General features: G+C 39.7%; 1 protein-coding gene across 1 annotated transcript in view; it reads right to left on the bottom strand.

Moving 5' to 3' along the window:
* Positions 1 to 15,295, bottom strand: part of GNPAT (glyceronephosphate O-acyltransferase) — a 93,096-nt gene that overhangs the window by 19,190 nt on the left and 58,611 nt on the right. The window contains exons 5-11 of the mRNA XM_007938487.2: positions 12,589 to 12,716; positions 12,216 to 12,291; positions 11,797 to 11,948; positions 11,543 to 11,673; positions 9,865 to 10,088; positions 5,337 to 5,579; positions 3,816 to 3,895 (exon numbers count right to left, since the gene is read on the bottom strand). Coding sequence (XP_007936678.1) covers positions 3,816 to 3,895; positions 5,337 to 5,579; positions 9,865 to 10,088; positions 11,543 to 11,673; positions 11,797 to 11,948; positions 12,216 to 12,291; positions 12,589 to 12,716 — 1,034 coding nt within the window. The remainder of the gene's footprint in view (positions 1 to 3,815; positions 3,896 to 5,336; positions 5,580 to 9,864; positions 10,089 to 11,542; positions 11,674 to 11,796; positions 11,949 to 12,215; positions 12,292 to 12,588; positions 12,717 to 15,295) is intronic.

The following is a 15,295-nucleotide window of genomic DNA, read 5'->3' on the forward strand; positions in this document are numbered from 1 at the left end:
GTTTTTTCCAGTTTGTTCCTGGGATAGTATTACAGGTAGGCCACACCCCTGGGGAAACTCCCCCTAGACTGACCGGCCGCTTAGGACGTAGTCATGTGATCCATCATGGGAAACACCACTCACAAGTGAAGTCCAGCCAAGTTGACAGATCTTCAACTATCACAGGTGGCCTAGTGCCTAAGGCATTTGTCTGCTAAACAGAAGGCTGATGGTTCAAACCCACCAGCCACCCCTTGGAAGGAAGATTGGGCAATCTACTTCTATAGTGATACTGCCGGGGAAACCCAAGGAGAGGTCGTTATGAGTCGGATTGGATCCAATCAAAGGCAATGGCTTTTTTTTTGTTTGACTCTTTCCACAGGAGCTCTGGTGGCGTAGTGCCTAAGGCATTTGACCGCTAGGCATCTGATTGCTAACCAGAAAGCTGGCTCTTTCCATTAAAGCTTTCATCTAATCAATGATTTAAGACCACACATGAGATAAGATGGTGAGAGGTTACTCAAGTCCCTTAGAGGCTCATTATAACATGTCAAGTTAGTTTTGCAAGTCAGTAAGCAACTTAAGTAGACATTTATTAAGTAAGGTGAGAAATTTCAAAGAGTCTCATTTCAAAGCTATGCTGTTAGTAACACACCAGAAACTATAGGTGAGAGCTGAACACAAAACAAACTTCCACATACTGGTTGGTTCAACAGGTACATGAAATAATTTACTAGAAGAGACCCTGGTGTAAGAGTCAGGACAAACTGGGCTCTAGCTCTAGCTGTATAAATAACCAGCTATGATCGTAACATCTTCTACCCAGTTAGGAGTTCTGGTGGCGTAGTGCCTAAAGCATTTTACTACTAACCAGAAGACTGGCAGTTCAAACCCACCAGCCACTCCTCGGAAGGAAGGTTGGGCAATCTACTTCCATAGTGATAGTGCCTCAGAAACCCAAGGAGGAGTCGCTAGGAGTCAGATCTGACTGGACAGCAGTTGTGTTTCTTTTTCCACCCAGTTGTTCTTTTGTTTTGGGACTGTCAAATTCTGTTTAAGAACACTGTTTCCATGGTAAGTTAGCATTTCTCACCTTCCCTCTACACTCAAGTGTTACTTGCCTGATTTGTTTCCCCCCTTTCTTGCTCCATCCTCCTTCAGTTCCAAGCCTTCTCTTCCTCTGCCTCTGCCTTAGGTTTTTCCTTTGACCACCTTCTCTTCTGCTCCACTGAGAGGGAGGGGCCTTAAGAAATGAAGTTCTCTAACTTCCTTCTTCAAAGACTCATCACTTTATCAGTGCTTTTAAATTCAATACTTCTAGTTTCTTTCCAGAATCTGCTTCATCAAATAAATAATCACTCATCCAAGAGCCTACTGCTCAAGATTCTCTTTTCTCTAACAAGAAAAAGACACTTCTCAATAATTTTCTCTTGTGAAGCTATCTCACATCTACTTTTCCTCGCCTGACTTTTTAAAGTACCATACCAAACTAAACCAAACTCACTGCCATCAAGTCGTCTGGACTCATAGTGACCCCTCCTTGGGTTTCCCAGGCAGTATCTCTATGGAAGTAGATTGCCCAACCCGCCTTCCAAGGAGTGGCTGGTGGGTTTGAACCGCCAGCCCTCTGGTTAGCAGTCAAATGCCTTAGGCACTATGCCACCATTAAAAAAACCAAACAAACAACTCACTGCCACTGAGTTGGATCCAACTCATAGCAACCCCTCCTTGGGTTTCTGAGGCGGTATCATTACAGAAGTAGATTGCCCAACCTTCCTTCCAAGGAGTGGCTGGTAGGTTTGAACTGCCAGCCTTTTGGTTAGCAGTCAAATGCCTTAGGCACTATGCCACCACAGAGCATATGTTATTTATAATCTTCCAGTTATACTTTATCTCACTGCTATTAACTTCTTTTTCCACCAATTTCCAGAAATAACCCAGTTAGGTCAATAACCCAATTACCAAATACAGTATTTTTTCAGTTCTTCTCTTCCTTAACCTTCCTGCAACATCTGATTTGTTAAGCACTTTCCTTGTTGCAACCCTGTTCCCTAGCTTCAAACTCACAACTCTGGCTGCTACTTTCTCACCTCTCTTAATTCTTTTGGTGGTAGCTCTTTTTCCATCAATTCCTTAGGTTTCATTCAGGGCTCTCCTGTCCTCTCAATACACATTCCTTCCTTGGTCAAGCTATTCAGTTCTCATGAAGTTATCTTCAACTCCTGTCTCTCCCTACTGTCAAATTCTGGGAATTCTACCCTAACAAAGTCTCTCAAATTCTCTCCTCTTAGGCCCCTGAGCTCAGCACTCATCATTTTATAACTAGACAACTGTATAAGCTTCTGAATTGGTTTTCCTGCCTTTAGTCACCTTGCTGCCCTCCCACCCCACCCCAGTCTAGCCCCACCAACCCTTTCTCCGTACACTATGTTCTCTTAAAATATACAGACCTGAGAACGAGTCACTGGATCCATGGGTGTGACACCATGGTCATGGGGGACATCAAGCTCAACTGGCATAACATACTACACAAAAACGTTTTACATCCTACTTTGATGAGTAGTGACTGGGGCATTAAATGCTTGCAAGAAGACATCTAAGATGCAACCACTGGTCTCTCCTTGTCTGGAGCAAAACAGAATGAAGAAAACCAAAGACACACAGAAACAATTAGTCCCAGGGACTAGAGGACCAAATGAACCTCAGCCTACATGACCCCGAGACCAGAAGAATTAGTGGTAGCCTAGCTACCACTGTCAACCACTTAGAAAGGGATCAAAATATGAGATCTTGAATAAAGTGGGATAAAAACATGGAACAAAGCTCAAATTTATAAAAAACACCGGGGCCACTGGTCTGATAAAGGCTGGTGAAACCCCCGAGACTATGGCCTACAGTCACCCTTTGGGTCTGGAATTGAACTCACTCCCATGGCTTCCAGCCAAACACCAGACAAACATATAAGGTGAACATTTACACCAGGTAGGTGCTCTCCTTAGAACAATCAACCATGGGTGATCAGAAAGGCAGTATTTGTATAGGGAAACCGCTTAGAAGGCAGGAATGCATAGGCAAGAACGACATAGGGAAAGGATAACCAGAGGGAGGAAATGGGAAGAGAGCTGTTACATTAAGGGGACTGCAGTCAATGTCATGAAACAAAATGTATATAAACTATAGTATGGAAAATAAATTTGGTGTGCAAACTTTCACCCAAATCTCACTCTCTCTCTCTCTCTCTCACACACACACACACACACACACACACACAAATACAGATCTGATGATGTCACTGTTACGCTTCAAACCCAAAAACCTCTGGCATGCTCCATAACCATTCACTATGGAATAAGATCTGTTCCCCTTAACATAACACTCAAGGACCACCTTTTGTCTATTCTATTATCCTTACCCTCACAGACTAGCACTCCAGTTGCAGAAGCCAGACTACTCATCACCGGATATGCTATCAGGCTATATCACCACATTTTGCTTTTACAGGAAAAGGAAACTGCCTGGTTAGTTCATTGGTAAGTTGTTAATAGAAAACTGATTTTAATATTTTTCCTAAAATAGTAGTGGTTTATTTACAGAGGCTGTCCTACTCATTCAAAGGATGACCTTCCTCTCACCACATAATCCATACTAATCTAAACTTGACCAAGAATCAAGTGAGGTATGTGGTGAAGTATAAGTACCCACGTTTCCTTTTAGGTCAGCCCCACTCAGCCTTGAAGAAAACGAAGATGCACTATCTGAGATTAGCTCATGAATCTGTGGTCAACACTTCCAGAATTTACACTGCAAACACTACACTCTTTAGCTGAGGGACTTACCTTCAGTGCATTTTCTGGTAGGAAGATGAACTCATCTGAAAAAACATCACGTAGAAAGCAAAAGTGACTGTAGACATCCTCTGGAAATAAATTTATTACATAAAATTACAACACTGCCTTTTCAACATTCAGGGACCACTGAGAAGTCCACAATATCCCCAAATCTAGTACTTCAAAAGTATATTTTTATTCATAGGGACAAAATTAAGTGCCTCAAGGAAACCAATCCAAATTTTATCTACACAGCAAACTATGGCCTAACACAGTTTTAAAGGCTGAATCTAAATTATCCCCAGTCCTCAAATCATTTAATCAGTCAGTCTGGTAATAGGCAGGGTACCACATTCCTTAAAAGCCAGGGACTCTACTTTCTTCTATCCCAATGGTTCCCTAGTAGAGAAAGAAAGGAACTGACTTCTTATCCCCTATATATTCCTGTTTCCCAATACTTTTACTCCATCCTCAGCACTAGAGTATGCCAGTACACAATGACAGACAAAACTGTCCTGCTGTGCAGACAGGTAGGTTAGCGGTGCCCATCTGAGGTGGCCCTGCAGGACTCTTCATCTCTCTGATATATTCTTTGAACTTTCTCACTAGAGAAGTACGCATGCACAGAGATACAAAACACTGCTTCCAATTCTAGGCAATTCATAAGAACCTAAAAGTCCATTTATGGGCCTCTTAAGTATTCATGGATCCATTCAAGAAACCTTAGGTAGAACAGAATTTGAGACTTGAGTTTTCTATGTCCTGAACCAAATCACCTTAACCACTCCCGGCGTCAGTATCATCACTAAAAAATGAGGGCAACAGACCACAGGACCTCTAATATTCTTTCTAAGGCTAAAAATGTATGGCTGAGACTAGTGCCTCTCTGCTCTGGCTTAGCCTTAGAATCACCAGATGAGCTTTGGAAATAAAGTATCAATGTCTGGGCAATACCCTAGACCAATTAAATCAGAATCTTTGGGAATGGGGTTCACTTCATCAGTAATTCTAATGTGTAGCCCAGAACTGCTGGTCTTGACTACAGGCTCCTTATGATCAAGAATTGTGCTTTACTCATGTTCATACTATACTGTTCACTGCAACTAGGATGCTACTGTACATACAGTAAACACACATAAAATTTTTGACTATTCACGTATCCTGCTTGCCTTTGTCAGATGAGGGCACTATTACAGTATAAAGAGCATCAGACCAGGAACCAGAAAACTGTGTTCTACTTCCAGATCCTTCCCTAAGAAATTATGCAACTTGATAGGCCTAATTTTTCTTATTTAGAGATTTAGATTTGATGATTTTTTAGGTTTCTTCCAATTTCAAAATTGTAAGCAGATGGCCATGTATTTAGGGGGAAAATGTAAGGTCTTCTAAGTACTAAAGGCTCCTTTCCACAGTGTTGTGCATGTTCTATGTATGCACCTAAGTATTAAAAAGGCTTCACATGTTGCTGCGTACAATAAACTGAATGTCTAAGTCTCCTCCAAAATTCTAGATCACATTTCACAAAGTTACCTTTCCTGAAGCCAGGTGTCATCTGCAGGGCTACAGCTACTAAGGATGGACGGACAAAAGTGTTGAGCAACTGGTTCCTATAAGCTGAGCATGTGAGGAGAGTAATGTGTTGAAAAGTAAGTCCACTGACCACTTCTGACTCTCCAGAGTCCACTTTCAAAATCACCTGATCTTTGACAAGGCTGGCGATGTTGGAATGCAGAAGAATGTTGGACTGGACAACTTCTTCAGCAGGCTCATTATCTACACACAAAGACAATGTATTCAGGCAAACAGCAAAGATATGAGATGAGCCACTGCTGGGAGTTTAGGCCCTGTCTGCATTCACTCTAGTTACTTGAAAGATAATTATTTTCCAGCACCAGGTACTGGTGTCTACCAACTGAGATAATGATGCCACACACAAAAGATATTTTAAAGTACTATTTTATAAATCAAATCTCTAAGTACATGTAACATACTTTCTTATCCACTTCCAAATTTCTCAGCCCTTTTGAAATGCACATAAATTCTCACCTTAAAAACCAACACTTCCTCTGTCTACCTTAGGAACTAACAGTATCCAAAGGTTTTTAGTAGTGAATTACAGAATTAGAAAAATCACATGTATGAGAACTTAATAATACTTAGATAAGTAGGTCTATGATGAGTGTATGAGTTCTGTATTTTTATGCAAATAACACTTGAATTGTATATTTTTTGCCAACCATGACCTCTCCCTAAAGTATTTCTGTAAGCACACTATGCCGATTTTTTACAGCAATTTGTAAAAAAATGAGCATAATGTGCTTACAAAAACATCTTGGGGGAGGGTGTGGTTGGCAAAAAAAAGTATTACATGTACACAAAAATATTATATATATTTGAAATGTATTTCACACACACACACACACAAAGCCTAACCTACTGCTGTTGTAAATTCTGACTCAGTCACTCTATTGGACAGTAGAATTGCCCCACAGAGTTATCAAGGCTGTAACCTTTATGGAAGTAGACTGCTTCTTCTTTCTCCCACGTGGGAGGGAGTTCACACCCTTGTGGGTTTGAACCACTGACTTTTTGATTAGCAGGTGACTGCTTAAACACTGCATCACCAGGGCCCCTTACACAAAGCCTACTGAGACCAATACTAGTTTGCTGGTGGCTCAAAGGGCAACCCAAAGAAGCACTGTCCCAGCATCACACCTCAGCATGCACAGAGAAGATCTGTTCTCCAGCACCAAAGATAACTGAAGTAGCAGACCACTAATAGTGTCAGGTAACTTATCACCAGATACTATACTGACCCAGAGATAGTCATGGAATTAGACTTATAGAAGCTTAACGAAGAGTTGGTGATATTTAAAAATATTCTCTGCAAGGGAAATAACAGACAACAAGTTCTGCGAGTGCTTTATAGAAGGGACAAATAAGAGGCTTTTTTTTTTTTCCTGGACAATATCACATTCATTCTTGAACTTGGCTTGCTCAAGTTAATGATACATGAAATCATCATTAAAAGCTCTATATATGAGAATGCTTAGGAATGTGGAATATTCTGAGTAAAAGAAAAAACAATGTTATAAATTTGGAATTTTACTTAATCACCTTAAATATTACTAATACTTATTAATTAACTCTCACTTCATAGCATCTAGAGTTATTATAACAGCTGAACAGATACTCTTAAGAATGGATTGGCCACATAATTATCCCATCTTGAAAAAGCAAACATCTTAAAGAAGGTGCCATGTTTTCCTATGTACCTGGGCCAATTAGTTTTGAATTTAGCATTTTACCTGTTCTTTATTATATTATATATATTATTATATATACCTTGATTTATAGTTAACATATAATTTGCCCCCTATTTGACCATTAAGATGCTGAGAAGAGACGCCCAATTCATCTTTATTTCCCTATTGGTGACTGACATTCAACTAATTGCCAATTTTGTTAGTAGTTCCTATTATACATCTCTTAGCTCTGCTACTGCTGGGGGTCAGTCTTTACTTCTCATCCAGGCAGCACAGGCTTCTCACTTGTCTCCCTGCCTCCTGCCCACTAATGTCCAGTTTTGAAACTGATACGTATTTGTTCCCTGAATGCCTACCTGGTACTTTCCTGCTTAAACTCCTGTATTGGTTCATATCACCTATAGATTTCAGGCCAGATCCCTAAGGTATGAAGGCCTTTTCATTCTTATTTTCCATAGCACCCCAACTCATGAACAACATTCTATCACCAAACTCTTGTAAGTCAATGAATACCCAGTGCTAGCTCATGTTTCCTAATCCCTATGATAGCAATCCTCTTCTCTCTCTTGTCTTCTTGAAGAGCTCCTACTTTTACATCAAGAACAGTTCAAAAGTCCCTTTTATGAAATCTGACTGTGGGCCCTTTCCTACACAGTATTCAAAGCAACCCTCTGCAATTTGTCAATAGCTCTTTATCTTTATTTCACTTAATCCTTATTACTTAGCTAAAATATTACCTACCTACTTCCACCCTCTATAAACCAGGAGAACCTCAAGAATAGGAACTGCTTCTTACTCATCATCTTTGCATTCCTGGTAGTACCTGGTAGTATTCAACATAGACTTGATGAACCAACAGTAGGTACTGGTATAAATACATGGTCTTAAAAGATTTATATTTCTTAGATGGATAGACGGACTGAATGATTAAGATATGTCTAGGCAAAAGGAAATATACCTATGATCACATAAGAGCTTGACAGATGGTATTTCTACATACTTATTTGTATTGCTTTAAGAATATTCATATATATAATAGAATTAACAAGCGGCAAAGTTATGATAAGTTCTTAGCCACAGCCAACTACCCTGAGGGAGTGAGCAGTCAGACCTACGGACTTAGTACCACGGTCTTGGGGAACATCAAACTCAATTGGCATAACATACTACACAAAAACATTGTTCTACATCCTACTTTGGTGAGTAGTGACTGGAGTCTTTTAAAAGCTTGCAAATGGCCATCTAAATGCAACAATGGGTCTCTCCTTGTCCAGAGCAAAGAAGAATGAAGAAAACCAAAGACATATGGAAATAATTAGTCCAAGGGACTAGGGGACCATGCAAACCTCAGCCTATATGACCATGAGACCAGAAGAACTAGATGGTGCAAGCTACCATGGAGAGGGATCAGATCCTGGATAGAGTGGGAGAACAATGTGGAACAAAATTCAAAATCATAAAAAAGACCAGGCTTACAGGTCTGATAGAGCCTGGTGAGACCCCTGAGACTATGGCCCATAGTTACCCTTCAGGTCTGGAATTGAACTCACTCCTGTGGCTTCCAGCCAAAAACAGAGAGGCATATAGGGTGAACATTTATATCACATAGACACACTCCTTAAAATAATCAATCATGGGAGAATAGAAGGGCAGTGTTTGCACAGAGACATAGCTCAGGGGGCAGGAATGCATAGGAAAGGACACAGGGAAGAGGTTACTATAGGGAAGAAGTGGAAAGAGAGCTGTTACACTGTAGGGAAGTGCAGTCAATGTCATAAAACAAAATGTGTATGAACTAGTGTATGGAAAATGAATTTGCTCTGTAAATTTTCACCCAAATCACAATAAAAATTAAAAAAAAAAAGATTTACATTTCCAACTATAGTCTCTACACTTTTAAATCAAAGAGCTTAAAAACAACTTAAGCTAATTATTGCCATGTTGTTGTTGTTATGTGCCGTCGAGTCTTCTCTGACTCATAGTGACCCCTCCTTGGGTTTCCAAGGTGGTATGCTATAGAAGTAGATCACCCAGTCTTCCTTCTGAGGAGTGGCTGGTGGGTTTGACCACCAACCTTCTGGTTAGCAGTCAAGTGGCTTAGGCACTATGCCACCAGAGCTCCCAACTATTGCCATATACATCCCAAACTCCTATCATAGTAATTCAAAGTTTCTAGAAAGTACTTATTATCAAAGAATTGTATAAAGTCCTACAAGACCAACCTTTTAATCCTTATAACCCATTGAGGCAAGTATTTCCATAGTTGCAAATATAATAATGTATAAATAGAGGAAGGCATGGAAGGAAGAATATACAGAACACAAAGGATTCATGTATTTACTGTCAACTTTGCTAGATGCAAGAAGATGATACTCTAATCCTCAAGCTATTTGAAATCCAGTAGGGGCAAATGGCATGTATTCTCAAGTAATCAACATGCTGCATTTAACATCCTCTGGTAGCATAGTGCCTAAGGCATTTGACTGCTAACTAGAAGGCTGGTAGTTCATACCCACCAGCCACTCCTCGGAAGGAAGGTTAGGCAATCTACTTCTATGGTGACACTGCCTTGGAAACCCAAGGACGGGTTGCTCTGAGTCTGGTTCGACTCGACAGCAGTGAATTTGGTTTGGTTTAGTGATTAAAAAAAAAAAAAAAAATCAGGTTTTCTTTCTCTCTCTCAGCAATGTTTTGTTCAAAGTCTTTTACGCTTTATCACGTCTAAATTACAACATTTCTGAATTAAGAAATAAAAAAAGCTAGTATTCATCACGTATATCAAACGTATGTACCAGGCCAGGTGAGAAATCCTCCAAATGCCTGTGTTAAACCTTTCAGCCACAAGGTCTTTGCAACGAGAGCATCAAAGTTCATGGATGGCAGATTCTGGAGCAAAACAGCAACCGTTAGGGCCCATGGGTTCAGAACCATGTTTTCAATTTGTAGAAGCTGCATTTTGTAGGCAACTTCAGTGACAAAGGCATGCATGTCCTCTGACTGTTTCTGAGGAATATGTCTAAAAGAAAGAGTACAAAACAACAAATTACAGTTCTGCCACCTAGAAAAATGTGAATGGAGAGGGGAACAGAAGAAAACAGACCTTTTAGAAGGTTTCTCATACTTTATGCCAACCAGATTCTTTCAGATCAAATGGTTTACTACAGTGTAAACTGTCCATACTACTCCAGGGTATCCTCTTCAGAGATGATAAAATTACTTAAGGGAAGAAGGTCCTACTATTCTTGGTTCCAGACAAAAAAATCTTTGTTGCTTTATAAATAGACTCCAACAATTCTGTGAAAACTGATCCTGCTCCCAGTAGAAGTAACTACTTTGCCTTTTTGGAATCCATAGTATATTGAACACACTTATCAGATTACATTACAACTGTTTATGTTCGCACCGGATAGGCTGTAGAGTTTGCCTGACATGGCCCTCTTCCAAGAAGCTTCAGAGAGAGTACTTTGTCAAGTAAATGCTTCTATATTCCTCAAGGCTCTTTGTGCATGGATTCCTAAACCTTGAAATGCGTGATACTGGGGACTCAGAGAAAGCTGGTTAGAGCAGGGTTACATACTTGTCCTAAAAGCATCCAGATGATAAAGTGACGTAATGTGAAAACTGTAGCTAGGAAGGGTGCCCTATACTAGATAATAACTGTGCAACTCAATTTGAGATCTGCACAGAGAAAGCTATGGCAACTAAAAGTGAACACATGCCTCAGAGATGACTAATGAAACTGTGGTTAAGGCACAATAGCTGCTGTGAGACTGAGAGCTGCAGACAACTTCTGAATGATACTGTAGTACTGTGAGGCCTGGTTGGGCCGATGGTTTCTGTCTCCCTTACTTCTCATGTATATTTCTTTAAATTAAAGAAACCCACATATTCATCTGGACCTTGTATCCTAAAAGAACCTAATGCATTTATTTTCCCATAAAACTGTAAACTTCTTAAGAACAAGGACTAAATCCCACTCATTACTGTTCATTATTCTTACTCAATCCTTTCTAGGATCAAAAATAACACTTAGCACATACTTTGGCTGGTCTATCAATAGCTCTCAACAATTTCTGTACAAACACTGGTTTAAAATGAATCTTACCACTTTTAAGTTAGTAGGGAGCTGGTTCCCTGAGAAGAATGACCATTGTTTGACTTTGCATATTTGACAAATATATCCTGCAGCTAATCACTCTTTGGGCAAACATATAATTCTTCTTTAATCGAAGCTTTCCACTGGAGAAAATGTAATGATACAGCTTTCTCAACAATTTGCTGTGTGACCTCAGGTAAACCAAGTTTCAATCCTAGAAGTGGTCAACTCAAGAATCACAATTCAAACTTTTAGATTTTAATCCTTATTTCTATATAAGTTCATAAAAACACAGCCTTTACTGACAAAAGTCATGTGATATATACTTTTACAACAATTGAAAAAACAAACAAACAAAACACAGAGCCTTGTACCTTGGAACCAAGCTATATGGACTCCGATCCATCCTCCCAGCTGCCAGAGACCGAAGTGATACAGGGTCTCCAAAGTACACATGGATGTTTCCAAAATTTTCAGAGAGAATCTTCCTGGCTTTTAACAATCCCTAACAGTAGCACAACAGAGGGAAAGAACATAAAAAGGTATATATACATTTAGAAATTAGTGAATGTATAAATTAGTGTTCTCAAGATGCAAATAAAATCAAATCTGCCTATCCTTTACGTACAGTTGTAGATTCTTTAGGCTTAGGAACCCCTAGAAGTTCATACACATAAAGAGTTTCTTCCAATATCTTATCATAACTGATGCTAATTGGAACAAGGTATGTATCAAAAACTTCTCTTTTAAAAAATGGTTCCATCACTATATTCAGAAGACCTGTAAACACATGGAAGAATGTTTCATTACACACACTGAATAACAGCAAGTAAGGGGTACACACAGGAATATACTAAAAGTGCATACTATATATACACAAAGCCCATAAAAATAAACACTTAAACTTGAAGAAACAGTTATAAAGAAAAGAATATCTCGCCAAAAAGTTATTGAGCAGTTATGATGAGACCATGTTTAAAGCTTTTTCTTTTTCTTTTTCTTTTTTTTCCTGAAGGTTAACAGTCTTCTAATCTGTAAGTGACCTACCAAATTTAGGAGTCAATGTCTTGGCAGAGCGACTTCTTGTCCCTTCGAGGAAAAATTCAACAGGAGCATAACCAGTCTTTAAAGAGAAAACACAAACAAACAAAACACAAAACCCATTGCCTACTCTCAAAATGATAAATGCTTCTTTTATTTTCCCAAGCTCCCTCCCCAGCCCTCTAAACAAACAGTTTACAATATAACTTAAAAGAGCCATACAGATTAAACAGACTACTGAGGTAGTGAACATTCCTTGAAGGGGAAGAAACAAATATCTAAGCAGTTCATCCAGAAGTTAAACATTTAAAAATAAAATTTCATAGCAAACATCAGAGAAAATAAAGATTGAAAGTACTTGATAATTATTTGCATTTACCCGTAACATAGTTTTTACATATTCAGAGAATACAGCCCAGTAGAGTTTATTGCCACCAAAAGTTCGTCGCATGAAAAAGGCACCTGACATCCGTAGAAGCTCACCAATCATTTTCATTCCCAGGAAGTCTAAAAAACAAAGGAGGGGTTAATACTTATTTACAGATCTTGAAACTTTCCATAAAGACTTAAATTCAAACGCTATCAAGCAAGATTTCATGTATGTAAGGTACACCTAATACAATAATATTATACTTTCTGAGATTAAGATCCATAAAGAATGACCAAACCAAAAACCAAACTCACTGTCATTGAGTCGACTCCAACTCATAGTGATCTCTCTGGTTTCCAACCCAGTAAGTCTTTATGGAAATAGACTGCCCAGTCTTCCTTCCACAGAGTGGCTGGTGGACTTGAACCGCCAACCTTCTGGTTAGCAGTCAAATGCCTTAGGCACTATGCTACTAGAGCTAAGAAATGACAGCTAATAGAATTATGGAAATAAGGGACTTTGTGGGCCAGGTGGTCACTGAGAGGTTACCTAGTATGACTCTATGTACCATTTCATTGACAGCCAGACTGGCTAGAGACAAGGGGCAAAATCAGGGAATGTGACAACCTTGACAATGTCATGATGCCTATTTTATTAGTTAGATAGATGTTGAACTTGATTACAGGCCAGTATGTGTTCTTCATGCTCTGTTCAGCCAGGCCAAACCAGTTCTTCGCTTTCTCCCACCAGACAAAAATACTAACCTCATTTTAGGGAAACAGATTAAAGTAGAAGTCTAGAATAAGAGGAATAGTTCTACCATCAATTGTAAGACAAGCATTCTTTTCATTATTTCTAATTTTCTAATTACTTCCTCACATGTCTACACAGATAAAAATGCCTTTAATGTGCTTAAGTCTTTGGCAATTTTTACCTTACTGTTTATTGCATTTTTTAAAAAGTATATACTTCAGCTATCCTGGCTACTTTGAAAGGAAGGTGATGAAGAAGTTATTTGCCTTAGTGATTCTACTTTTAGCAATCAATCCTACAGAAAGAAAAGTACCAATATAAATAGGTACTGCAGCACTGCCTCATTAAGAATTTGGCTCCTTCATTTGGAGGTTGAGGGTCCTGGTTTCATGGGATATCCCAGTTAAGTGGCTTAATGATACGTTTAGTGCTTTAGTGCTTCTGTTCTACCTCCTAGTTCCTTGCATAGTGCCGGAAGTCTTAAAAATTTGCAAGCAGCCATCCAAGGCACAACAATTGGTCTCTATTTGCCTGGAGCAAAAGAGGAAGGAGAAGAGTCAGGGATAGGAGAAAGAAATGTATCTGTCATTAAACCAATAAAAGGCAGGGTTGTTTTTTTTTTTTTTTTTAAATTTATTTTTATTGTGATTTGGGTAAAAATTTACAGAGCAAATTCACTTCCCATACAGCAGTTCACATACACTTTGTCATGACATTGACCACAATTCACCACAATGCAACAGCTCCCCTCCCACTTCCTACCGAAAATTACCTCTTCCCTGTGTCCATCCCTCCATGCCCTCCTGCCCCCTCAGCTATCTGCTGGTCGATGCATAAGCAGCCCTTTCTTTCTCCTATCACTGTTCTCTCCAAGGAGTGTATTTACCTCAGGTAAATGTTCAACTCATATACCTGTCTTTTGCTTGGCTGGAAGCCACAAGTGTGGGTTCAATTCCAGACCTGATGGGCTGCTAGGGGCCATAGTCTCAGTGGTTCCATAAGCTCTATCGGACCAGCACACCTGGTACCCCCCCACTCCTTTCTTATTTTCTCCAAATGATTTTGAGTTTTGTCCACATTGTTCTCCCTCTCTATCCAGGACCTCCTACATAGATCCCCTTCCAAGAGATTGACATTTGTAGCCAGGCACCATCTAGTTCTTCTGGTCTGATAGTCGTACAGGCTGCAGATTGGATGGTGTACCAGTTGTTAGGACTGATTGTATCTATGAAGTTTGAGTTTTCTTCATTCTCCTTTGCTCTGGACGAGGAGAGACCCATTGTTGCATCTAGATGGCAGCTTCCAAGCTTTTAAGATCCCAGTCACTACTTGCCAAAGTAGGAGGTAGAACAATGTTTTGTGTAGTATGTTATGCCAACTGAGCTTGATGTCCCTGTGACTATGGTCCTGAGCCCACAAGTTCAACTACTCGGTCCCTCTGGGTAGCTGGCTGTGACCAAGCAGTGACTACCACCTTGTGTCTTATCAGCAACACGATACACCTGGGAATTCAGATCATACACATAAACTTATAGGACCGTTGTCTGCCAACCTTATACATGTTCTTGGGTACACTCCCCACTTCTTAGACATACCTACTAGTTCAGCCTGTCCACCCACCTATCCACCCGTATACCCATGTTTGCCTTCATTGACAATGTAGTACTGTATGTGCAAAAGGGTTCCCCTTTGTTGTCTGCACCTCCCATGTACCTCTCTATGTCTTTCTCTTCCTCAATGCCACCATATTGATCACTCACATTTGGTACATTGCCCTTCTCTTTACCCAAATCAATACTTCTCTATCCATCTAACAGTGTTCCCTCCCCTCCCCTCCCACCCCTGGTAACCAACAAAGAAAATTTCCTTCCATAGATAAACCTTTCCTTAACTTTTACAATAATGGACTAATACAATATTTGTCCTTTTGTGATTGACTTATTTCACTCAGCATAATGTCCTC

This window comes from Orycteropus afer, unplaced genomic scaffold (genome assembly GCF_000298275.1).
Source record: "Orycteropus afer afer isolate SDZICR_OR568_19922 unplaced genomic scaffold, OryAfe1.0 scaffold00050, whole genome shotgun sequence".
In the NCBI taxonomy this organism is placed as follows: Eukaryota; Metazoa; Chordata; class Mammalia; order Tubulidentata; family Orycteropodidae; genus Orycteropus; species Orycteropus afer.